Source organism: Ambystoma mexicanum, chromosome 12 (assembly GCF_040938575.1).
Source record: "Ambystoma mexicanum isolate Mex_15411 chromosome 12, UKY_AmexF1_1, whole genome shotgun sequence".
Classification (NCBI taxonomy): domain Eukaryota; kingdom Metazoa; phylum Chordata; class Amphibia; order Caudata; family Ambystomatidae; genus Ambystoma; species Ambystoma mexicanum.
In genome coordinates this window covers 164,536,276-164,562,019 of record NC_090936.1, presented here as the reverse complement: position 1 = coordinate 164,562,019, position 25,744 = coordinate 164,536,276, and the positions used below count along the sequence as shown (strand labels likewise).

The 25,744-nt window shown below is 46.4% G+C and overlaps 1 protein-coding gene across 2 annotated transcripts in view; it reads left to right on the top strand.

Annotated features, from left to right (window-relative positions):
• PTPRB (protein tyrosine phosphatase receptor type B) overlaps positions 1–25,744 on the top strand; it is a 442,488-nt gene that overhangs the window by 316,378 nt on the left and 100,366 nt on the right. For both annotated transcript variants that reach the window (XM_069628245.1, XM_069628246.1), the window contains 5 exons: positions 2,209–2,472; positions 6,296–6,559; positions 11,498–11,779; positions 13,716–13,994; positions 25,163–25,312. In XM_069628245.1, the coding sequence (XP_069484346.1) occupies positions 2,209–2,472; positions 6,296–6,559; positions 11,498–11,779; positions 13,716–13,994; positions 25,163–25,312 (1,239 nt within the window). The remainder of the gene's footprint in view (positions 1–2,208; positions 2,473–6,295; positions 6,560–11,497; positions 11,780–13,715; positions 13,995–25,162; positions 25,313–25,744) is intronic.

Sequence of the window (25,744 nt, the reverse complement as noted above, 5' to 3'; positions counted from 1 at the left end):
GTCTAAAGGCTGGTTACAAAAGGCCGAACATGCAGATTCCAGAACAAAAGCCCACATTCTGCAGGTTTGGCCCTGTCCCGGTCCATTTCGGTCCCGTCCCCACCCCCGAATCCTCCACCACTGTGTGGCACCTTCCACCTGCTCCTGCCCCCTTCCCCATTTACCTGCTGCGGGCTCCAGCATGCGGCAGCCTCCTTCCCGCGGTCTAGTTACTGTGCAACCTTTAGTGCATCTAGCCTCCGGGGTCATGGCATCTAGACTGCAAATGGTTTATATTCTGGTGGCTGGTTCAAATAGCGCCCTTATCAGTGATTCTCAGATGGTAATGTCATTTGGGGACTCAACCGTAGCCTTGTGACACCCTTGCAGTCAGAGTCTGCCACAATGCTAAGATTGAATTGGGTACTGTAAGTAAATACCCTCTAAACCCACGGGTAGTCTTGAGGTACAGTGGCTGTCTTGTCGTGGACTGCTTGCCGTGCTGCATCCCTTCCAATAATCCATGCTGGAGCTACAGTGGATGTCCAGACCTCAGTCAGGTCTCAGGCCATTGTCTTCAACCACCATTAAACTCAACCCCGGGCACTGCATGTCTTGATTCCCCCTCCCCCTCCCTACCTACCTCTTCTTGGCATGTCTAGTTTCCTTGAGTCCCCCTACAGGTTCAATGTCTAATACTGCTGTTCCGCCCAACACCTACGTTAGTGTGACTTCGATGGAGGTCTCTTTTGGTCCATTGACCACATCTTAAAAAGTGTACCCATTTACCCCTCTTTATTTCACCTAACACAATGAGGAGTGTTTGTGATAAGGACATGTACAAAAAAGATGCAATCGTGTTGGACTGGCAAACGCGGTGCTCTTCGATGTAGCAACCATTATTCCTCAGCTTGTCTGCCTTTAGTCAAAGAAACTATGTCGGTCAGATTTTTGTGTATATAAGGATGCATGATAATTCTCCCTCACCCCTCTATATGTGCAATGTACTACTCCTCAGCCAGTGCCAGCCCAGGCCTTAGCAGGCCGCACCCATTTGGGCTCATTACAACTTCATCTGAAAACATTCTAGGTCTCAATAAGGTTTTCAATTCCCATATGTCCCTTTTTACATATGGAAGGTACATACATTGTACATGATCGATGCCCTTACATGATCATGAGGTCCCTAAATGTGCATGCCTCATGGATTGCTGGTCCCTCACATTCTAAATAATATCTCTTCGTATTTCCGTGAGTGTGTCAATCACGGCTTAAAATAATTTCACCTACCATTTCGCATGTGTGGCTCATTCAAACTCTGTCACTTTTACCAAACCAATCCCTCCAGGTGATTTACATAGTCCTCAATTAAGTCACCTGTCTGAATCGAGACTTTCGCCAAGTCTCTGTTCTGCCTCTCAGCCACTGCACCCCACATTTAAGGACACAGACCACCAACAGTAACCCAGAGGTACTAATGATCCCCATGAAGTATTTCCACCACACATTTCCTTGCACCGCTGTGTGTGTGTGTGACAAAGATGGCGATGTGTCATTGTGGCACTGTGAAGGCAGCCTGCCTTGAAGGTGGTGCGGAGGCAGAGAGAAAGCAGGGACGGGCAGGGGAGTTTCAGGGAACAGGGGGAGTTACTGGCTTCAGAGTTAGTGATAGCTCCACCTCCAAGTCGTGTGACCCAGCGTGGTTGACAGAAACAGCGCAATAGCATCCTTCCGCAACCTCTGAAGACCTTAATGTATCCATCTTATGTTCTACTCATGCTTATCTCACTCACACCTCCATGTAATTCTCACTTATCTTTCTTTTTGTCTTCACCCTCCCCCAATCTTCCCAGGTCCCACTCACACCCTCTTTTAATCTCACGTTTTTCTTCTCTCTCTATTTCACTTGCTCTCTCTATCGCAAACGTTCTATATCTTCCTCTCTCTCCCTCTCTCTCTTTTTTCCAACTTTCTCTGTCGTTCTCTTTCTCTCTTTTGACAGAGGCGTAGACAGGGTAGGGCCTGAGCAGGCCCTCCCAAAATCTGTAAATGCCCACTCAGCAGTGGTGTGTGGGCATTTACAGATGTTAATGCCACTGCGGTGGGCCCAACTACATTAGCTTGAGGCCCTACTTATTAGAGTACGCCTCTGTCTCTAGCTCTCCCCTCTCATCCATGACTCACTGAACACGCTCTGATTGTGTCCTCCTGACTCCTGTTCGTTCACAGTCCCGGCAGCCGTCACCAGTCTGAAGATCACGGAGCACAGCATGCAGAGCCTGTCTTTCGCTTGGGTGGTATCAGAGGGGGCTATGGAATCCTACGAGATATTGCTCTACAATCCAGACAAAACTCTCCACGATCGAAAATCAGGAAACCCGGACCTGGAACGCTGCACTTTTGAGGGGTTGCTCTCTGGCCGGCTATACAAAATGGTGATCGTCACCCGCAGCGGCACTCTTACCAATGAGACGTGGGCCCTTGGGAGAACAGGTAGGAGCATCAGAGCAATACTTTGTAATAACCATCCTTACCTTCTCCTTGCATTTGCCCCATAGATCCCACTTTCAACAATACATTCAATTTTCCCAAAAAGTCCCTGTGTCAGACTCCGACTGTCTTAACAGAAAATTGCGTTTGTACATCTTATGGGCAGCAGTTTGGTCATCAGTCATGCACTGGCGCAGTCAGTTTAAGGCTATATTCTACAAGCCAAACACTTATCAGCTTAATTAAAGAATATGCCCATATTAATTTCGATTAACATCTTATGCTTTATTATATAACTAATTGAATGTATGATATAGCTAGAGATGTTCCATTATGTAACATATTAAGCTTTATCAAACAGCAAGTTGTGCTTGGTCACAGAGGCTTTAACATAATAATAATATTACAATACACCAATAATAATAATACAAATACTATCACATTTTTGTGTACTGCTCCAGGCCATATTCCACCCACTACCAAGTACAGTAATAAAAGGGATACAAAATATAATGATCTTCAATTTATCATCCCTCGATAGGATAAGGGGCTGAGTTGACCCCGCTAGGATTCAAGTAGTGCCCAGTCATTTTACTGAAAATGAAAGAGTGGTAAATTTCACCAAAAGCCAAAATACCAAAAATACAGAACATTTTAATTAAATATAGATTTTTTTTATTTTTATGTTTTTATTTCCTTTAAATAGTTAACAATTTTTTAGCAATATATCTCATTTGACAAATGAGCAGTATAAAACAGGAAACAGAAAAAAATAAATTAATATGATTCAGATCAAGTTAAGTTACATCAATTCAATGAGCCCGATTTAAAGGACAGTCTCTCAAGAAATTGAACCAGAGCAATTATATACTTAGGTTTTGAACCATCTACCAACAAAGGCCACCAAGCTGCATGATCAGATGCTTCAAAGTCGGAAAACAGATGCCTAACATATATTGTGCGACGGTCTCTCAACCCAAGGAATCCTGTAACAATGTGAGTCAATGTTTCGTACTCCTCCTTCTTCCGACAGGCCTCTTATTGCTTGGATCTCTTTTGTCGGATATAAGTTCGACCGTGCTCGAAGGAATTTATCCCATGTTCTTTTATTTGGGAATTGCTTCAGGTAGGGGGAAACATAGTCTAATTTCTAACCCTCCAGGGGCAAGTGTGCCGTCAGTTTAGACCTATTTGCCACTTGTAATGTTTGAATCCAATCGAATATTTTTAATTTTATTTTAACTTTTTTACCCACTTTGGGTTAGACAGAAGTTGGTAGAGTCTACTACCTATCACTTATAGACAGCTAGTCATGTCTTGGGACCAATCCTGAAGAAATGGGTTGTTAAATTGGTTAATTTCGTTATAGATTAGATCCACAATTGGAGGTCTTGAAGTTGATACACTTGCCGAACAAATATACAAATATAGATTATTGTAGTGGGATAAGGGGTTAAAATGGGTGGTGATGGGGTTAAAAGGATAGTAAAATAGGGTGCTTGGCAAGGGGACTCCCCCAAATAGAAAAACATGTAAAATCTGTATTTTCTGGGTATTTTGACCACTCTGAAATTTACCACTCTGTTTTTAGCTTTGGTAAAATCACAACCATTCACAAATGTGAATGGCAGGCCTCAGGTTTAAAGCAAGTCGTTAATTCACCAAGAGAAGTAAGGTTTCATTAGGCAACACATACATCTCCAATAGGCAACAAGGCATTCTGTATAGCATAACAATTTAGATTTCAATGAATGGCGATTTAGTATTCATTAGTTAACACACAAAGTTAGTTATTTAAATTAGAATTCCATGTATATAGCATGTTTTGTTTCACTAAAGAACAAATGATTTTTTTTTTTCATATAAAACATTATGCTGGATTAGTGCAAACATTTGTTCATAAGATACAAGTTGATTTTCTTTATGTCGAAGTTAAATTTTTTAGAGAAAACATAAATCTTTATTCGTTGACAAGTTAGGCTTCATTTCATTGAACAAGTTAGGTTTCATGACATAACAAATTAGATTTCGATGGATCGCAAGGCAGCCCCGGGAGTTAGGAATTCACCTATGAAAGCGCTATGCGGGCATATCCTGCAGGTCACAACGCGGCCCTCACCGCTGACTCAGTCATTCATCTTTCCGAGGTAAATAGAAAGGTGCACTATTGGGCCATGTTATAGTCATCCCTGAAAAGTGAAGTAGTAAGCACAGCGTGAAAGCAGGTAACTGTGACTCTTATATTGGCATTGTTATTACCATATTTTCATCATCCAACAAGTTAGGTTATACTGCATACCAAATAAGGTCTTGATAGTAAACAAGTCCACTGTAACTAGATATCAAGTTAGGTTTTATTGGATGAAAATGGTTAGATATAATTAGATGATGCATAAATCCTCAGTAAATAATAAATTAGGTGATAAGTTATCTTTCATCGGATAAAAAGTTAGGTGTAGTTACATAATACATTTGCTTTCATTGATGCCCATTGTTTTCATTGTTCATCAAATTGGCTGCAATGACATAACAAGTTAGGAGTCCTTATAATGAAAGTTATGTTTCATTAGATTGCTAATGAATTGGTGCTAATATTCCATCAAGCTAAGGACTGTTGTTGGAGCAAAACAAAATGCAGTAGTAGGGAGGTGCATAAGTGTGCAATGGTTATTGCAAATGACACTAGCCCTAGGTCATTAAACATAATCCACTTATGAAGTGCTATATTGCCAAAGCACTACACCCTAAATCAATAAAGGTGCTTGTAAATGCAATCACATATAATATCAACAATGACTCATCTGTTTTAATCGGTATCCAACACGTGTTTCGACCAGAACACCTCAGGTCTTCATCAGGGCTTGCTTGTAACGATTATGCGTGGCCACTTTTGGATCCACAAAGCAAAGTTTAACTTGTATTGATCAGCCTGTATCTATATTGAATGTTTTCCACACTGTCTTTTTGGGACTTAATCTAGAAACTCAACTTCCACTTTTAAACATGTAGTATGGATTCCAAGAACTAGAAGATTCCACCTATGCACCAGATTTTATCTCAAAATGGGCTTCTTTTGTCCATATGCCATCAAATATGGGATGCGCTGCGTTCGGTCATAGACGACTTGCGGAACGCTGCGCAAGCCCTGATGAAGACCTGAGGTTTTCAGGTCGAAACACGTGTTGGCTACCTATTAAAACAGATGTGCACCACCAAGTTACGAGTGATTGTGGTTAGTATATGTGATTGCAATTACAAGAACCTTTATCGATTTAGGGTGTAGCGCTTTTGTAATGTTTCATTAGATTGCATGTTAGGTGTAATTGCAAAGCAAGTTAGGTTTTACTAAATAAAAAAGTTAGGTGTTATTAGAAAATGAGTTAATCTTTAGTAGATAACGAGTGAGGTTTAATTTTGTTAGACGGCATAGTAGGATCCCTTAGATTGTACGTTGCGCTGAATTAAGAGGCAAGTGAAGCTTCACTAGATAATGCCTTCGTATAATTGGCCCTCCGGATTCTGCACCAATTGTCGCATATCCTCTCTGCAGTATACTCTCATTATGTAGATTTCCCACCAATCCCTAAGCACTGACCAAATGTATTACCGGCCTATTTCACTCTGCCTTCCAATCATATTTGAACAGACAACTACACACAATCGTTTTTTTCATCGTATTTTCTGTAAATGGTACATTTTTGCTAAAAATCCAGTTTTGCAATCACTCCCTGGACGAATCATAGTTACACATTTTTGAAATCGTACTGAGAATGAAAGGTTCCTCTTTTAATAGAGAAATTGCATAATGTTTTTTTTTATCCACAAGTTCCAGCACCAGTGACGTCACTACAGGCAGCTAACAGAAACCTCACAGACAGCCTTTGGTTCACCTGGAGCCCGGCGGTGGGAGACCATGATCTGTATGAGCTGGTTCTGTACAACCCCAATAGAACTGAAAAGGAGAAAAGGCGGGGGCCAGACCTGCGGGAAGGCCATTTCCAGAGCCTTGTTCCCGGCAGAAGATACACGCTGGAAATAGTGACTCATAGCGGAGACCTAACCAACAGTGCCAGAGTCGACGGAAGAACAGGTGAGGCGATCCAAGGGTTTGTATTCTCTGATTCATCGCTCCCCTTTCCCGGGTACATATGCCTTTATTTTAGGGGTGAATAATTGAGTCCCGTTTGGATAACTACTAAGATTTCAGCATTGGATAACTTTGATCTCTTTGTGACAGGTTCAGTTTAGAAGTAATGATAAATGTCAGAACTACTAATTTCGTAAACAAAATTCATGCAAAATTACATGATTTTGTTGATCTTATATTTAAAATGTCTTCTTTTATTCTTCTGCTAATGCTGGATTAACCCCCTTTACATATCCCACAGTCGTATTCCTAGAGGTCAAAGTGGGAGGGAACTAAAGGGTACTCTGTTATAGTTCCCTTTATGTGACCAGGAGTATGGTTCCAGGACAGTAGGTAAGGGCACTTTTATAAGTAATTTTTCCCCTGCTGGGGATTTGAACCTCTGATCTCCTGGTAACAGTCCTGGGTCAAACTTCATTGTGCTATCTAGCAAGTACTGGCTAACCTTGGTTTATTTCAAATGACTGCTTGCACATGAAGCCCATTCCCAAGCAATCTGGGAGTTGCTGTAGGCACAGAGATGTTTGCAGGTAATGGGAGGGGTGTGTGTGTGGCTTTAGTCCTGGGCATGTCCCTTAAGAGGTGCGAGTGGTTGGTGATTGGAAAGGGGGGCTGCATGAAGCTGTACGCTGAGGGGGGCAATGAAACACTAAAGGCGGTCATTTAAATGTCTTTCACTGTGTTTTCTCCAGTCTTGCAAGAACTGTTGTAAAGCACAGAATTGTGGGATGGGTGGAAGGAAGGACCCAGCTAGGGGGTTTGAATGGGGGAGAGGAATGACGGTGAGTATGGGGGATTGAAGGGTGAAGAAAAAGGGGCGGGGCAGAGGGAACGTCATTCCACTACACTTCGACCACTGCATATTCCTTCACTTCTCTGGTTTTAATAGTTTGTGGTTTTTCCCTTTCTTCTCGCCCCCTTTCTTTGCCCTTATTAGCTAAACCTACCTGAAGCCCTGTTTATTACAGCCACCATTCTGCAACTGGTCAATGAAATCTCACCAATGTTGGGCAACAGACATGATGTTTGTAGGCTCTCCTTTTATCTATAGCCACATTAACCCCAGCCGTGGGTCTCCAGCCCAAATATATTATGCTCAACACTACAAAGATGCCTGCTCTCGATTGTAGCTAAAGTAGTGCAACTCTCTATTTGGATCTTAGAAGGGCAATGTGTTTTGTAAAATTCAAGTCTGGCTGCACAATGATTATCTTTGGCGTGTATGATGTTGGTCCCTGTTGGGGCAGTCTCTTTTGCATTGCAAGCAAGGATGGCATGATGATCCGGTATGAAACATGGTCCACTGATTTCGACTACTATAGCAGTGACGTTTTTCAATTTAGATCTAGATACAGATGCCATGGTATTTTCTGTCATGCACATCTTAAGAGTACATCACTGTGCTCCCAAGTTGCTTAGAGAAATTTGCTCTGTCATCTGATTAATTGCATGTTGTACCAATAATGAGTTAAGCCATTTCTGCCACTCTATGGTTGGTGCACTACACTCTCATTCAGTGGCCGTCTTGGCTTGGCCTGCACTGCCCCACACCCCAAAAAGGCCTACCAGTAGTCGCTCTTTAAAAATGTGGTGACCCAGGTTTGTGGTCATTCATGCAGGGTGAACTTTTCTGAACCCGCAGTGCCCCAACCACTCACAAATGTTCCCACAATTAAAAAACTTGACGGCCCACCAATCCACTTAATTTGCTTCTCCGGAAAATACACCCTCCTGCCACACTGCCCCCGTCCTACCAATAATTTGTTGTTTTCCATTTCTAAAATGGACACCCCGTACTTTAAATGGAAAAGAGAAATACTGGGTTGGTAAGCCCACACACAATTATTTTATATTTTTGGCACAATAAGTATTGTTCATGTTAAAAATAGCACTCCACCGCAAGCAGTGCATTTACTAATAATAAAACCAGTCTTTTTTCTATTTCTATTGTGCTGGAAATTAAAAAGAAATCTGTAATTCCAGTGCAAGCGCGCTGAACATATAAACATTGTTAACAAGCTCCACAGCCTTAGCCGGCCATACCAGACTTGCAGTGGAGCATGCCATAGGACCCTGCAGGGGATGGCAGTCACCTACATTCCTTTCAAGGTTCTGTCTGGGCAACCGCAAAGGTTTTCATGTGAGTGGCTGAAAAATACCAAAGGTATGAAGGACCTTTAATCCGCTAAAATTTAAGTGGCTCGAGCATCTCTTGAACGAGTTACTATATGACATCTCCCAGCGTAATTGTGCTTTCTACCTAAATCTATGGAGCAGAGACGGATTGTCGCAGCCTCTTTCATGGGAAAGAGTACACAGATAATTTTTCAACAGACACATGTGTTCTCCGTAGAAGACAGACACAATTAATGGCCGAAAAGTTTATAATCTGGCTCTACTGAAATAGAGCCAACTGGCTCATGTAGCGCAATAAAGGAATGTATCAGATTAGAGAAAAGTCAATACTATAATATCACAGTCTCAACAGCAGCGTTCAGAAAGACCTTTTTAAAATTCTTGCCAAACTTTGCAACCTTCAAGCGCTTGCGTCTGCGCTTGTCCCATCGAAATTTCTCTGCGACCAGCTAGCTCAGTTTTTTCCATTACTATTGTGCTAATTTATGAGGGTATTACGTCTCAAAATGGCCAAGTCAATTCAACTTTAAAAAAGCCAGCTGAACACATGTTCTGTAGCCCCTCTATACATGTTTTTCTATCAGGGCCCACTAGATGCTGATCGATATACAGGTTTGTCGAAGAGCAGTAAATGGTCAGATTCACCCCTAGACATCTTCCCCACTCAACATTTCAAATACTTAGCCAATGCAAAATAATAGCTGGTCCACTACAATAGCCTATTAATGCGTCAGTATCTCAAGCTTCTGTTCCACTATGCCCCAAGACTGCTCTAGTCACCCCATCACTAGAGAAAGCCAACGCCGACGCTCCTTGAACTATCGCACAATTTCTAACCTTCAGTATGTAACGAAATGACTTGAAAAGGGATCATCCCTGTTACCTTCAAAGTTACCTTGAGTCCCATGATCTGTTGTAGTATTTCCAGGCAGGTTTTTGCCCAGGGTAGGAGAACACTATTGGTTTTGGTATCAGCCTTGGACGACCTTGCTGCCAGATGGACTCGGGGAACACTGTTGTCCCGGTCTCCCTGAATGTATAGGCAGTGTTTGATACAGTCAAGCATACCACCCTGTTACAACGTTTATCAGGGTTGTCCAACTCCAGGACTCGAGGGCCGTATCCATGTTGGGTTTTCAGGATACCCCTCATTAATGTTCATGAGACACATTTGTATACGATGATTCTGCATGTATGCACATTTTTCCTCATGGATATTAATGAGGGACATCCTGAAAACCCGTCAGGATCCCGTCCCTCGAGGCCTGGAGTTGGGCAACTCTGGTTTAGAAGATGTGGACATAGAGAAATGTGCAATAAACTGGATACCTTCTTTTTCGATTGAGTGTACCTCCGCTATTTCCCTACCTCCATTGGGTTTTGACTTTCTTCCCATAAACTGTGGGGTTCTGTAGGGTTCCAGGCATTCTCCTCCTTCCTTTGGCGTCTATATCTTCCCTCTTTTGATTTTAATCAGTGATGCCTGGTAGATAAATGAACTGCTTCTTGGCACTTGTACACAGCTAGTCGGATCAAACTTGCCAGCTTGCAGGAACTTTGCAGGCATTTGAAGGGGGCACTATTAAAAGGATGTCGGTTTGATCTGCGCCAGCATCCTGTCCAGGCTGCTGATGCCATCCCTGTCTGGCCTCGCTCCTGGTGTAAAATGAATGAAAAGCGAATGTGTTAACATGAAGACGAGAACACGTAGTGATGGAGCTGGAGGAGCTTAAAAACTGGCAGCCATGTAATTCATCCGCTGCCTCGCTCTGACTTATAATAAGAACCAATGACAGGCACAGAACATGAAATGTAATGCTTATCTGGCACACAGATACCCACTGCCCAAGAGGCCATGGGCGTTAGTTCCTATCCAAACATTGATTTTCTGTTGCCAGTATTTGCCTGTCTGCCAAGCAAGGCGCTAATTCAACTCATTACCCTAGCTGGATAGGAGTCACTGGTGGGTTCGCTGGTGATTTTTCGGTAACTGCTCCCGCCGCCCCGCCCCCGTCTCCTATCCCCCTCTTCTGTTCAGGAAGGTTCTGTAGTCGTTTTGTCACTCTTCCCTCATTGCCTGGGGGACACCCCCGTGAAGAACATTTTTTTAATATAGAAATCAGGGTGCGAAATCCTGTGTCGGTTGTAGTTCCATAATTGTACATGAGGCCATGTGCATAAAAAGTGACGCGTATCCACCATAGAGGTATCTTTTAAAAAATAACTGTGCATACTTAGTGCTACCATAAACATGATTGATGATTGAAAAGCTGATCAGATATTGAAAGTTAATATCAAGTTGGTGAGTGGGCACCGCTTTGTTTGCACTTGGTATACAGAAGGTTTTCTGAAAGTTGTAGAATGTGTTTCCAGATTGTGTGTGGGGTGCAGCCCACTATATAGTGCCACCGTGTGATACTGAATGATATGCAAAAAGAAAAGACCTGGGCTAATTAGCCTTGAGTGTGGGCCGCACAATGTAGACAGCATCCACATTCCTTTATACCTAAAACAGTGAATTATTAATAAGAAGAAAGAGTTATTGTAAGATTGAATTACCTTTCTGATTAAGCAAATTAACCCTTCGTGGGTAACAGGGTGTGCGGTCCACACCGAAGGCTAATTAGCTTCGGTCTTTTCTTTTTAGACATTGGAAGCTATCACACACCTAGCACTCTTCACATGGGCGATCACTCTTCACGGGTGCCCCTAACACATTTGTCTCCTTTCGCGCCTTGTTTTCAGCACCCAGCCCCCCGAGTTCCATATCCTTTGTTGATGTCAAGAACACCTCCTTATCCATCACGTGGCTGGGACCGCCTGAGTGGACAGACTATGATGACTTCCAGCTGCAGTGGCTGCCTAAAGACCCCCTCACCATTCTCAACCCATACGGCAACAGCAGGTCCAAGGGGCGCATCATCAGTGGCCTGCATCCGGGAAGACTTTACTCCTTCAGTGTGAGAAGCGTGAGCGGCCCCAGCGGCAAGACCTACAGTCAGCCTCTGTTTGGGACTGTGAGAACAAGTAAGCGAACCAAGGGCCATGTGCTACACTACAGGCACTTGAACATTCTCGCTCTCTCAGATCCGCTGATCTCTTCTTACTCACTACTTTCATCCCCTTGTGCTTCCTCTCGTTTCCGTTCCTTTCAGCTCCTAGCCCTTAATCACTCGAACTCTTTACCTCTCTCCATCCGTTCCATCTCCTCTTTCCGTGCCTCCTTGATTTCATTCTTCACCCCCCACCCTAACTCCCCTCCTTCTCCTATTATCTCCCTCCTTTATCTCTACCCTCCTTCCTACTTCCCCTCTTCTTCCCTTTCTTTCTCAACCCTCCTTCCCTCCCCCTGTTATCTCTGTATTCTTCCCCCCACTCTGACCTCCCTTTCTACTTCCCTTTCTTCTTCCTCTTATCCATTCCTCCTTTAGAACTGGTCAATTGATCTACATACTCTTTTTGATGGTTTGTTTCATGTCTTTGTAACTTTATGCTTCTTGTTTACTATGTATTCTTGTTGTTGTATTATAAAGCGCTTTGGTGTAAAGCGCTATATAAACCTAATAATTACAAATACAAAATGTAGAGAAAACCTGCATAAAATATTTGCATTTTCAGTGGATTCATGTGGTTGTGCCATGGGTGTAATTTTAGGGTGGGCAGGGAGGGTGTTTGTCCCTCCAACTTTTGTGGCACCCCATATCGTCCCCCTCATTTAGTTGGGGCCCCTTTCATTTAGATGTCATGCCCCCCCACCCCATTTCAGCAAAGTTACTCCACTGGGTTGTGCTAATCAGATACCACTAAATGCAGTCTGTTGTGTTGTGTATTAGATAACCAGATAAACAATTCCCTAACCTTACCGCCATAATGCGGCCATGTCTGCAGTGTTACCATTGGTGGTATTACCGCCAGCGGTAATATTGGCAAAATCCCCATGGAGTCCATAAATGGGCACTAACCAGTGGTCGAAGTGTACGAAAAGAAGTAGTGAAACTATGTTCCCTACTGGCCTGCACTGCTCCCCATAAACCCCATCACCATGCCCCCTCCCATGCACAATACAAACCCCAAAACACATGTTCCTGCTGTTTAAGGGAATGTTCAGTGCAGTGCACTGAAGTGCAAATTCAACTAATTCCTGCACTTTTATCTTAAAACGAAACCATTCTGGAACGGTTTCTTTTTAAAATAAAAGGATAGGAACAGTAAAACTTAATTAAAAGAAGTAGAGGAGCACCGCTCCCGACCGATCCCGCCCACTTCGACCACTGGCACCAACACGACCATACCACCACCTGTAATCCAGTGGTAATACCGCCAGACCTAGTGACGGTAGCGGTAACACAGTTTGGTGCTATCTTGGCACATTTACCACTGGGATACCACTTGAAAGGGGGCAACGACGAGTATGAAGATCATTTATCCCCTCTGCATGGGTTCTGGCCAAACAGTAACAGCTCTCTGAATCTCTCTGCATTGCATTGCAGACAGCGAGGTGCACCTCCCAATGCAATGATGTTAACTGCGCCAATAGGTTCATGGGTGTATTGCATGCAATGTTGCTACTGGTTGCATGGCTGCCAAGAAGATGCAATAGAATTACAACCCTAATGACGGTGTTTCATTAGCTGTCGGGTGGCAGCCTGATAAACAATTCTCTGGAGGGTTGCCCCAAGCAATGCCAGTGGTTATGATTCATTCAAAACCTTTCAGCCATCACCTTTCTCTTTTTTTGCACAATTCCTAGCCTTTGCTCCTTCACAGGTAATGGGTCAGGCCAACTGGTCACCGTTTACCCTGCCACGTTTCCCCAAGGGCCCCAAGTTCTTAATAAATCCTTGAGAGCCGATAGTTGCACAATGGCAGCAGCATGAAAAACAGATAGTCAGCATGGACACACAAAACAAAAAAAACGGAACTGTGAAATAAAGTCACTCAACTTCTCCTTTCCCCCCCATAGAGCCTGACAGAATCCAGCACCTTCACTGCCGCCCTCAAAACTCGACGGCCATTTCTTGCTCCTGGACTCCTCCCGACTCCGACTTTGATGGCTACAGCATCGAATGCAAAAAAACAGACAATGAGGTGGTGGAGTTCTCCAAGAGGATTGAGAAGGACCGATCGCTGATCACCATCGTGATGCTGGTTCCTCACAAGCGATACCTGGTGTCCATCAAAGTGCACTCCGCGGACATGACCAGCGGCGTGGTCCAAGACAGCACCATCACCATGATAGACCGTGAGTGTCGCCACAACAAGGCGGGGGCGTGGGGGTGATGAAGAAGGAAGGAAGGAAGGAAAGAACAGAAGTGTGGTGTTGGGAGGGTGGACGGGCAGGAAGGACCAGGGGATTGGTGAAGAGGAGTAAGAGAAGGTGCGGCGCAACACGATTGGAGGAAAGCAAGGCTGAGTAAGAGGAGGCTCGCAGTGCAGTAAATATGGTGGAAGGAAGGAAAGAAGATATGGGTAGAGGAAGAAAGCAGAGGGCGATACAATTGTGAAGAATAGCGAGAGGGATGTTGGAAGGAGTGCAGTGAGGGAAGGAATAAGAAGGAGAGGACTAGGGGGAAGAAAAGTTGCAAAAGGAGGAGGGGTTGGGTGGAAGGAAAAAAGGCATGCGAAGGGAGGAGAGGGGGCGACTAAGAGGAAGGAAGGAAGGAAGGAAGGAAGGAAGGAAGGAAGGAAGGAAGGAAGGAAGGAAGGAAGGAAGGAAGGAAGGAAGGAAGGAAGGAAGGAAGGAAGGAAGGAAGGAAGGAAGGAAGGAAGGAAGGAAGGAAGGAAGGAAGGAAGGCAAAGGGTTATATTCATTTCAAAAGTAGAGAATGAAAGCGAAGAGATACAAACAGAACAAAGAAATTGTGGGAATACAGGATATCAAAATGAAGGACCCGATTCAGTTGAAAGTGACTTTGCACTGCCGATACAAACCCTGATTTATGTAATTGTGCAAAGTGTATTTTTGCACGGCAAAGTCAGTGCCTAGTCATTTCTGCAGTACAAAATGACTTTGCACAAACTTTGCACTGCAAAGAAACACTGCACAGTTCCATGAATCAGGGTTTGTGTCGGCAAAGTCACTTTTCAGCAGTGCAAAGTCACTCTGTACCATGCAAAAAATTACATGAATCGGGCCCTAAATGTATTGACGGTAGCAACATTGGAAAAACACTGACAATGTTAAAGCATTTGTCTTACTTTGTCTTGTGCTATTTTGTTGTATGCTGCTTGGTCTGGATATATCATGGCCTTTGTCATTTATATGGTCTCCAGGTTCCTGAGGTCCTGCCTAACAGGGCGGGATTGAGGGGGTTAGGGGAGCAGAGACTTCTGGGGGCTTGCTGGTGCGGAGCAGGCAGGGAGTGGCGGTTGCTAGCCTGCGTGTGTTCCAATCTTCGGGCGGTGTTGGTGTTCCGCTAGTCGGTGTGCCTTGCCTGCCTTTGGGTTCCTGGGGAGTGCGACGAGTTGGCAGGATTGGGAGCTAGGTTTCAGGAGAGGTAGCTGACGAGTGAGCGCGTGATCTGTGTAATGCGCCTTGCGTGAGGTTGAGAAGGCGCGTGAGGGTTGGGAGCAGGCTCGGACTGGCCTATAAGGCAACAGGGCAATGGCCGAATTGCAGACCTAGCATGTTAGTGTGTGCCGGTTGTTCTGATGAAAGTGAGTTAAAGTGGTTTGCTAAATTGCTACACTGTGCAGCCAGTAGTTTTGGCCAATGTTACAGAACACATATTTCTTTTTAAATGTACAATTTGCAACATAATTTACCAAAGCAATCATTCTTGGGTACTACTCCAAGAGTCTGTCACAAAAGGAATAAAGTGACATTCACTTCTCTGGGCCACTTATTGTTGTCCGAGACAGTTGGTGCCCTAGTCCAACCCTGCTTGGTAGGGCGCAGCTGCAAGGGTGTCAGGCGGGGGTAGGAGGTTGAGTGTTAGACTTTAGTTCGATATCAATGATGTATAACGTGGCATTAAGGGCCCGTCTGCGGTCAGTGTCCGCGTTTACAGCACACAGCAAGTAAGTTGTGCAGTGCAGCCGACATACTGGGGAGAGGATGGAAAGCTGTGCAGTGCATCCGCCATACTGGGGAGAGGATGGAAAGCTGTGCAGTGCATCCACCATACTGGGGAGAGTATGGAAAGCTGTGCAGTGCAGCTGACATACTGGGGAGAGGATGGAAAGCTGTGCAGTGCAGCTGACATACTGGGGAGAGGATGGAAAGCTGTGCGGAAGAGGATAAAAAGCTGCACAGTGCAGCGGACATATTGGGGAGAGGATGTAAACAGTGCAGATGACATACTGGGGAGGGAATGTGGAGCTGTGCAGTGCAGCCGACATATTACGGATAGGATGTGGAGCTGTGCAGTGCAGCCGACATATTGGGAAGAGGATGTGGAGCTATGCAGTACAGCCGACATACTGGGAAGAAGATGGAAAGCTGTGCAGTGCAGCCGACATACTGGGGAGAGGATGGAAAGCTGTGCAGTGCAGCCAACATACTGGGGAGAGGATGGAAAGCTTTGCAGTGCAGCCGACATACTGGGAAGAAGATGGAAAGCTGTGCAGTGCAGCCGACATACTGGGGAGAGGATGGAAAGCTGTGCAGGGCAGCCAACATACTGGGGAGAGGATGGAAAGCTGAGCAGTGCACCGACATATTGGGGAGAGGATGGGGAGCTGTGCAGTGCAGCTGACATACTGGGGAGAGGATGGAAAGCTGTGCAATGCAGCTGACATACTGGGGAGAGGATGTGGAGCTGTGCATTGCAGCCAACATACTGGGGAGAGGATGTGGAGCTGTGCAGTGCAGCCGACATACTGGGGAGAGGATGGAAAGCTTTGCAGTGCAGCCGACATACTGGGGAGAGGATGGAAAGCTGTGCAGTGCAGCCGACATACTGGGGAGATGATAAAAAGCTGTGCAGTGCAGCCGACATATTGGGGGGAGGATGTGGAGCTGTGCAGTGCAGCTAACATGCTGGGGAGAGGATGGAAAGCTGTGCAATGCAGCTGACATACTGGGGAGAGGATGTGGAGCTGTGCAGTGCATCCGACATACTGGGAAGAAGATGGAAAGCTGTGCAGTGCAGCCAACATATTGTGGAGTGGATGGAAAGCTGTGCAGTGCAGCCGACATATTGGGGAGAAGATCTGGAGCTGTGCAGTGCAGCCAACATATTGGGGAGAGGGTGTGGAGCTGTGCAGTCCAGCTGACATTCTGGGAAGAAGATGGAAAGCTGTGCAGTGCAGCCGACATACTGGGAAGAAGATGGAAAGCTGTGCAGTGCAGCCAACATACTGGGGAGAGGATGGAAAGCTGTGCAGTGCAGCCGACATACTGTGGAGAGAATGGAAAGATGTGCAGTGCAGCGGACATACTGGGGAGAGGATGTGGAGGTGTGCAGTGCAGCTGACATACTGGGGAGAGGATGTGGAGCTGTGCAGTGCAGCCAACATATTGGGAAGAACATGGAAAGCTTTGCAGTGCAGCAGACATACTGGGGAGAGGATGGAAAGCTGTGCAGTGCAGCCGACATACTGGGGAGAGGATGGAAAGCTTTGCAGTGCACCCGACATACTGGGGAGAGGATGGAAAGCTGTGCAGTGCAGCCGACATACTGGGGAGAGGATGGAAAGCTTTGCAGTGCAGCCGACATATTGGGAAGAACATGGAAAGCTTTGCAGTGCAGCCAACATACTGGGGAGAGGATGGACAGCTGTGCAGTGCAGCCGACATACTGGGGAGAGGAAGGAAAGCTTTGCAGTGCAGCCGACATATTGGGAAGAACATGGAAAGCTTTGCAGTGCAGCCAACATACTGGGGAGAGGATGGACAGCTGTGCAGTGCAGCCGACATACTGGGCAGAGGATGGAAAGCTTGCAGTACAGCTGACATATTGGGAAGAACATGGAAAGCTTTGCAGTGCTGCCGACATACTGGGGAGAGGATGGAAAGCTGTGCAGTGCAGCCGACATACTGGGGAGAGGATGGAAAGCTTTGCAGTGCAGCCGACATATTGGGAAGAACATGGAAAGCTTTGCAGTGCAGCCGACATACTGGGAAGAACATGGAAAGCTGTGCAGTGCAGCTGACATACTGGGGAGAGGATGGAAAGCTTTGCAGTGCAGCCGACATACTGGGAAGAAGATGGAAAGCTTTGCAGTGCAGCCGACATATTGGGAAGAACATGGAAAGCTTTGCAGTGCAGCCGACATACTGGGGAGAGGATGGAAAGCTGTGCAGTGCAGCCGACATACTGGGGAGAGGATGGAAAGCTTTGCAGTGCAGCCGACATACTGGGAAGAAGATGGAAAGCTGTGCAGTGCAGCCGACATACTGGGGAGAGGATGGAAAGCTGTGCAGTGCAGCCAACATACTGGGGAGAGGATGGAAAGCTGAGCAGTGCGCCGACATATTGGGGAGAGGATGTGGAGCTGTGCAGTGCAGCTGACATACTGGGGAGAGGATGGAAAGCTGTGCAATGCAGCTGACATACTGGGGAGAGGAGGTGGAGCTGTGCAGTGCAGCCAACATACTGGGGAGAGGATGTGGAGCTGTGCAGTGCAGCCGACATACTGGGGAGAGGATGGAAAGCTGTGCAGTGCAGCCGACATACTGGGGAGAGGATGGAAAGCTGTGCAGTGCAGCCGACATACTGCGGAGAGGATGGAAAGCTGTGCAGTGCAGCCGGCATACTGGGGAGAGGATGGAAAGCTGTGCAGTGCAGCCGGCATACTGGGGAGAGGATGGAAAGCTGTGCAGTGCAGCCGGCATACTAGGGAGAGGATGGAAAGCTGTGCAGTGCAGCCGGCATACTGGGGAGAGGATGGAAAGCTGTTCAGTGCAGCCGGCATACTGGGGAGAGGATGGAAAGCTGTGCAGTGCAGCCGGCATACTGGGGAGAGGATGGAAAGCTGTGCAGTGCAGCCGGCATACTGGGGAGAGGATGGAAAGCTGTGCAGTGCAGCCAGCATACTGGGGAGAGGATGGAAAGCTGTGCAGTGCAGCTGTAATGTTGGAGAGGCTGCAGTCAGGCTTTAGTCTTGGCTCTGGACTCCCTCAGGGAAAGACATATTAATAGCGTTAATAGGGAGGAATGTTAGCACAGCATAGTTCCTAGATCTTCATAAACCTTTTGCATCACAATAACTGAGAACTATAGTTCCTTTTAAGCAGTTTTTATCTGGAAGTAGTGGATAAAATACCACAGATGAATGTCTTCAGTTATACCAGGTACAAGCAAAATTTACTTGCCTACAGGAGAGAGGCACAGCCTTCAAAATGTGCCTTTTTCGAGTCAATTATGTGTGTCTTTGCTGAATCTTGGATATGCAATTAGCTGAGTCAGTCAAGTGTACCTTTACAGAGTTCATTAGGTGTGGCTTTGCTGAGTCAGATAGTTGTGCCTTTGCCGAGTCTGCCAGGTGTGCCTTTACAGAGTTAATTAGGTGTGCCTTTGCGGAGTAAGACAGTTGTTCCTTTGCAAAGTCATATAAGTGTGCCTTTACAGAGTTAATTAAGTGTTCCTTTGCTGAGTAAAATAGGTGTGTCTTTGCAGGGTCATTCAGTTATGCCTTTTCAGTGTTAATTAGGTGTACCTTTGCTGAGTTTGATAGTTGTGCACTTGCACAGTCATTCTGGGCTGCCTTTACAGAGTTAATTGGGTGTGCCTTTGTTGAGTCAGATTGGTGTGCCTCTGCAGAGTCAGTCATGTGTGCCTTTACAGGTTTAATTAGGCGTGCCTTTGCTGAGTCAGATAGTTGTCTCTTTCCAGAGTCTGGCCGGTGTGTCTGTACAGAGTTAATTAGTTTGCCTTTGCTGAGTCAGATAGTTGTGCCTTGATATGATATGATATGATAGTTTATTGATATAGTCCCTATAAACAATGTGTTTCAAAGAGCTTCAAGGCAAGGGAGGGAACAAGGGAAAATACAATGACATTCTTACAGGCCATGAACAGTAAGGATGTGAAATTAACTATCGTACTCAGCCTGACGACATTTCAGATAGTGCAAGAGCTAAGACATAGAGTCGGAAGGAAATTGAAACAGACAGGCGACTACCGTACTAGGTCTGACGACATTTCTTGGTAGAGCTGGAGAAAAACAAGAGTTGAGGGAGAGGGGTGCAGAAAGGTAGGGGAGGAACAAAACAAGCGACTATCATACTAGGCCTGAACAACATTTCAGATAGTGCTGGAAGGGGGGGTGGGGAGGAAAAACCAGTAAGGGGAGGGGGGAGGAGACAGACGAGGTTGCTATCATATTAGGTCCAGGGACAATTCTGATAGAGTAAGTGCATAGAAGAAAGTAAGGGTAGGAGATAGGAAAAGGGAGAAGGGAAAGGCGGAGAGAACAGAGAGTAAGCAGTCAAAAAGAGTGGAGAAGCAAGAGTGGAGAGCGAATACAATTGCAGAAGTCAGTAGTAACACATAATGTTGCAAGCCAGGATACAAGATGAAGAAGGGAACAGCATGATTCAGGATCACCATGAGTACAAGATGCAAAGGAAGTCCAGCATGAGAGTTGAGAAAGAGTGATGCACCGTGAATGAATGAAGTCCATAAAAGTCAAATCCAGCATTGGCCACAAGACGGTGATGGTGAAACCAAAATTTATCAGGACAGACTCATGAGGAAGTAGGCTTGAGAGGGTTGAGAGGGGAGCAGGATAGAAGAATCAAGCAAAACGGGCAACACCTGTGTACGATAATGGTGGGGGTACAAGGGAACATCAGGCGGGGGGGCCAGAGGGGGTGGGGATGGCCTGTGGGGACAGAGGGAGTAACACATGTTGGTGCATGCTTACCTGCTGTCTGAGCAGGGGGACGGGACCTGGGTACTCCTATTCCAAACAGGTCCAAACAGGAATTGCCCTTTTCTTTGTCTGCACTTCGCTAGAGTCGCCCGGGCGAGAGACGCCCTTGATCTAATAGTTAAGAGCAGGAAGGAAGAGGCAGAGGTAAGAAGGTGGGTGGTGCTTAGGCCAGGTGACATAGATCCACTTGCACCTGCTCCCCATCTGCAAAGGAAAAGAGGCTGGAGGGCTCCTTAAGTAGGAAAAAAGAGTGGCAAGCAGGAAGGCACCAGGTGGGTGGGCCTTTCTAAGTGGTGAAAAAGAGCGGCAAGCAGGAAGGCACCAGGTGGGCAGGTTTTGCTAAGTGGTGAAAAATTGCGGCAGGCAGGAAGACACAAGGTGAGTGGGGCTTAGGCCAGGTGACCTAGATCCACTTACACCTGCCCACTATCTGCAAAGGAAAAGAGGCTGGAGGGCTCCTTAAGTAGGGAAAAAGAGCGGCAAGCAGGAAGGCGCAAGGTGGGTGGGGCTTGCTAAGTGGTGAAAAAGAGCGGCAAGCAGGAAGGCACCAGGTGGGCAGGGCTTGCTAAGTGGTGAAAAAGAGCAGAAGGCACCAGTTGGGCGGGGCTTGCTAAGTAGTGAAAAAGAGCGGCAAGCAAGAAGGCACCAGGTGGGCGGGGCTTGCTAAGTGGTGAAAAAGAGCGACAGGCAGGAAGGCACCAGATGGGTGGGGCCTAGGCCAGGTGACCTAGATCCACTTGCACCTGCTCCCCATCTGCAAAGGAAAAGAGGCTGTAGGGCTCCTTAAGTGGGGAAAAAGAGTGGCAAGCAGGAAGGCACCAGGTGGGCGGGGCTTGCTAAGTGGTGAAAAAGAGCAACAAGCAGGAAGGCACCAGGTGGGCGGGGCTTGCTAATTGGTGAAAAAGAGTGGCAGGCAGGAAGGCACCAGGTGGGCGGGGCTTAGGCCAGGTGACCTAGATCCACTTGCACCTGCTCCCCATCTGCAAAGGAAAAGAGGCTGTAGGGCTCCTTAAGTGGGGAAAAAGAGCGGCAAGCAGGAAGGCACCAGGTGGGCGGGGCTTGCTAAGTGGTGAAAAAGAGCGACAAGCAGGAAGGCACCAGGTGGGCAGGGCTTGCTCATTGGTGAAAAAGAGTGGCAGGCAGGAAGGCACCAGGTGGGCGGGGCTTAGGCCAGGTGACCTAGATCCACTTGCACCTGCTCCCCATCTACAAAGGAAAAGAGGCTGGAGGGGTCCTTAAGCAGGGAAAAAGAGCGGCAAGCAGGAAGGCACCAGGTGGGCGGGGCTTGCTAAGTGGTGAAAAAGAGCAGCAAGCAGGAAGGCATCAGGTGGGCGGGGCTTGAGAAGTGGTGAAAAAGAGTGGCAAGCAGGAAGGCACCAGGTGGGCGGGGCTTGCTAAGTGGTGAAAAAGAGCAACAAGCAGGAAGGCACCAGGTGGGCGGGGCTTGCTAATTGGTGAAAAAGAGTGGCAGGCAGGAAGGCACCAGGTGGGCGGGGCTTAGGCCAGGTGACCTAGATCCACTTGCACCTGCTCCCCATCTGCAAAGGAAAAGAGGCTGTAGGGCTCCTTAAGTGGGGAAAAAGAGCGGCAAGCAGGAAGGCACCAGGTGGGTGGGCCTTGCTAAGTGGTGAAAAAGAGTGGCAAGCAGGAAGGCACCAGGTGGGCGGGGCTTGCTAAGTGGTGAAAAAGAGCGACAAGCAGGAAGGCACCAGGTGGGCAGGGCTTGCTCATTGGTGAAAAAGAGTGGCAGGCAGGAAGGCACCAGGTGGGCGGGGCTTAGGCCAGGTGACCTAGATCCACTTGCACCTGCTCCCCATCTACAAAGGAAAAGAGGCTGGAGGGGTCCTTAAGCAGGGAAAAAGAGCGGCAAGCAGGAAGGCACCAGGTGGGCGGGGCTTGCTAAGTGGTGAAAAAGAGCAGCAAGCAGGAAGGCATCAGGTGGGCGGGGCTTGAGAAGTGGTGAAAAAGAATGGCAGGCAGGAAGGCACCTGGTGGGCGGGGCTTAGGCCAGGTGACCTAGATCCACTTGCACCTGCTCCCCATCTGCCTTAGTAGAGTCTGTCAGGTGTGATTTGATTTTATTTTATTTATGTAATTTACAGTGTGCACACAGCGAACTGAATTGTATCCTGGCGCAGTTGGAATAATGAAATGAAGAATAGGGATCAGTACTGTGAAAAAATGTAGATACCAGTAAAAATCATAGAGACCTATAGGATAGCCATGCCTACTTAAACGAGAAGGTTTTTAAACCTGCTCTAAAAATTGATAGGGAATCATGCCCTTCTTAGATTAAGTGGGAGGCTATTCCATAATCTTGGTCCAGTGACCGAAAAGCTACAATCACCTCGTGAAACACAATTGGACCTGGGAATGATAAGCAAATATTGATCTTCCCACCTTAAAGCCCGAATCAGGCGACATGGCTTCAATATGTCTGTTAAGTAGATTGATGGCAGCCCATTAATGCATTGTACACCAAACACCCAATTATAAATTTGATGCGGTCTTCCACCGCTAGCCAATGCAGTGACCAACGGACACCAGAGATTGGCTAATTATTAGCAACACCAAAGACCAATCTTACTCCAGCATTTTGGGCTTTTTGCAGGCGGTGAATCTGTTTAGTTGGGGCTCTGGCCAAGAGTCCATTGCAGAAATCTAATTGGGAGTTCACCAGAGCTCCCACAACCATCGCACGGTCGGGGTCAGGTGCATAGGGTAATGCTTGGCGTAGGAGACGGATGATATAAAACACTCACTGTATTTTGGCTGAGACCTGACCATTACCGCCAGGATCACTCTGCCAAATACAGCCAAGATTTTTTAACTTGGCATATTTTAGGCTGGCCCCTAGGAAATGGGTGGATGGAGGGCAGCTTTTTCCCTCCAGCAAATGTTTGGGACCAAATAAAATCACTTCAGTTTTATTTGGGTTGAGTTGCAGCCAGTTTTGTTCCATCCGCATTCCTAGCTCCTCCATACACTTACTCATCACAGTAATAGCATTGGGTGTGCCATTTCAGAGTTAACTAGGTGTGCCTTTGCTGAGTCAAATAGTTATGCCTTTGTAGAGTCATTCAGGTGTGCCATTTCAGAGCTAATTAGGTGTGCCTTTACAGAGTAAGATAGGTTTTATCTTTGCAGAGTCGTTTAGTTGTGCCTTTTCAGAGTTAATTAGGTGTGCCTTTGCACAGTCAGGCAGGTGTGCCTTTACAGAGTTAATTAGGTGTGCGTTTGCTGAGTAAGTTAGGTTTATCTTTGCAGAGTCGTGCAGTTGTGGCTTTTCAGAGTTAATTAGGTGTGCCTTTGCTGAGTCGGATTGGTGTGTCTTTGCAGAGTCGTTCAGGTGTGCCTTTTCAGAGCTAATTAGGTGTGCCTTTGCAGAGTAAGATAGGTTTATCTTTGCAGAGTCGTTTAGCTGTGCCTTTTCAGAGTTAATTAGGTGTGCCTTTGCACAGTCAGGCAGGTGTGCCTTTACAGAGTTAATTAGATGAGCCTTTGTGGAGTAAGACAGTTGTGCCTTTGCAGAGTCATTCAAGTGTGCCTTTACAGAGTTAATTGGGTGTGCGTTTGCTGAGTAAGTTAGGTTTATCTTTGCAGAGTCGTGCAGTTGTGGCTTTTCAGAGTTAATTAGGTGTGCCTTTGCTGAGTCGGATTGGTGTGTCTTTGCAGAGTCGTTCAAGTGTGCCTTTTCAGAGTTAATTAGGTGTGCCTTTGCTGAATCAGATTGGTGTGTCTTTGCAGAGTCGTTAAGGTGTGCCTTTTCAGATATTATAGGTGTGGTGTGGCCCTTGCTGAGTGAGATTGGTGTGTCTTTGCAGAGTCAGGCAGGTGTGCCTTTTCAGAGTTAATTAGGTGTGCCTTTGCAGAGTCAGGCAGGTGTGCCTTTTCAGAGTTAATTAGGTGTGCCTTTGCAGAGTCAGGCAGGTGTGCCTTTTCAGAGTTTATTAGTTGTGCCTTTGCTGAGTCAGATTGGTGTGTCTTTGCAGAGTCGTTCAGGTGTGCCTTTTCAGATATTATAGGTGTGGTGTGCCTTTGCAGAGTCAGGCAGGTGTGCCTTTTTAGAGTTAATTAGGTGTGCCTTTGCTGAATCAGATTGGTGTGTCTTTGCAGAGTCGTTAAGGTGTGCATTTTCAGATATTATAGGTGTGGTGTGGCCCTTGCTGAGTGAGATTGGTGTGTCTTTGCAGAGTCAGGCAGGTGTGCCTTTTCAGAGTTAATTAGGTGTGCCTTTGCAGAGTCAGGCAGGTGTGCCTTTTCAGAGTTAATTAGGTGTGCGTTTGCAGAGTCAGGCAGGTGTGCCTTTTCAGAGTTTATTAGGTGTGCCTTTGCTGAGTCAGATTGGTGTGTCTTTGCAGAGTCGTTCAGGTGTGCCTTTTCAGATATTATAGGTGTGGTGTGCCTTTGCAGAGTCAGGCAGGTGTGCCTTTTTAGAGTTAATTAGGTGTGCTGTGCGTTTGCCGAGAGAGGCATTGAGCAGGTGCCTAGTCTACCGCTGAATTGAAACATGTCGGAGATGTATCCTGTGTTGACATTTGCCTTTACCACGCCGCTTCTGATGCCTGACGGCTCTTCCTTTTGTCCCAGGCCCCCCTCCTCCATCTCCCTGGTTCAGAGTGAATAAGAAAGACACTGTGATCAGCAAGTCGTCCATTGACTTCCGGTTCAACTGCAGCTGGTTCAGTGATGCCAATGGCGCCGTGAAGTACTTCACAGTCATTGTGTCGGAGACTGAGGGTAAGTGGTAGTCATTGCTCTGCTTTCACTGGGGTACACCAGTAGTAACTTGTTACTACAGGTAGTAAGACCTAAGGGGACCTACCCCGCCTTTCGTGCTGAATGAAACAGTCTGTGCTTCTGGTCACATGACCTTTCTCCATTTCCCTCATTTAGTAAATATGTGTAACGTAATGTACATATGTGCATTGAGGCCATACAAAAGGGGAACGAGTGCTATATAAATAACCGAATACTATATTTTAAGAACCAACTATACAGTGTGCTGTCTAGTACTGTCTGAAATACACAGGACCATTCGCCGCCTACCTGCCATCTCATATCGGTGCCTGTAATTGATGCTGAAGGGTGCCCCAAACACTGTACTCTTGTGTATACCACACCTCTTGTGTAAGATGCTCCAGTGCTAGTATTGTACTCTTGTCAAGCACT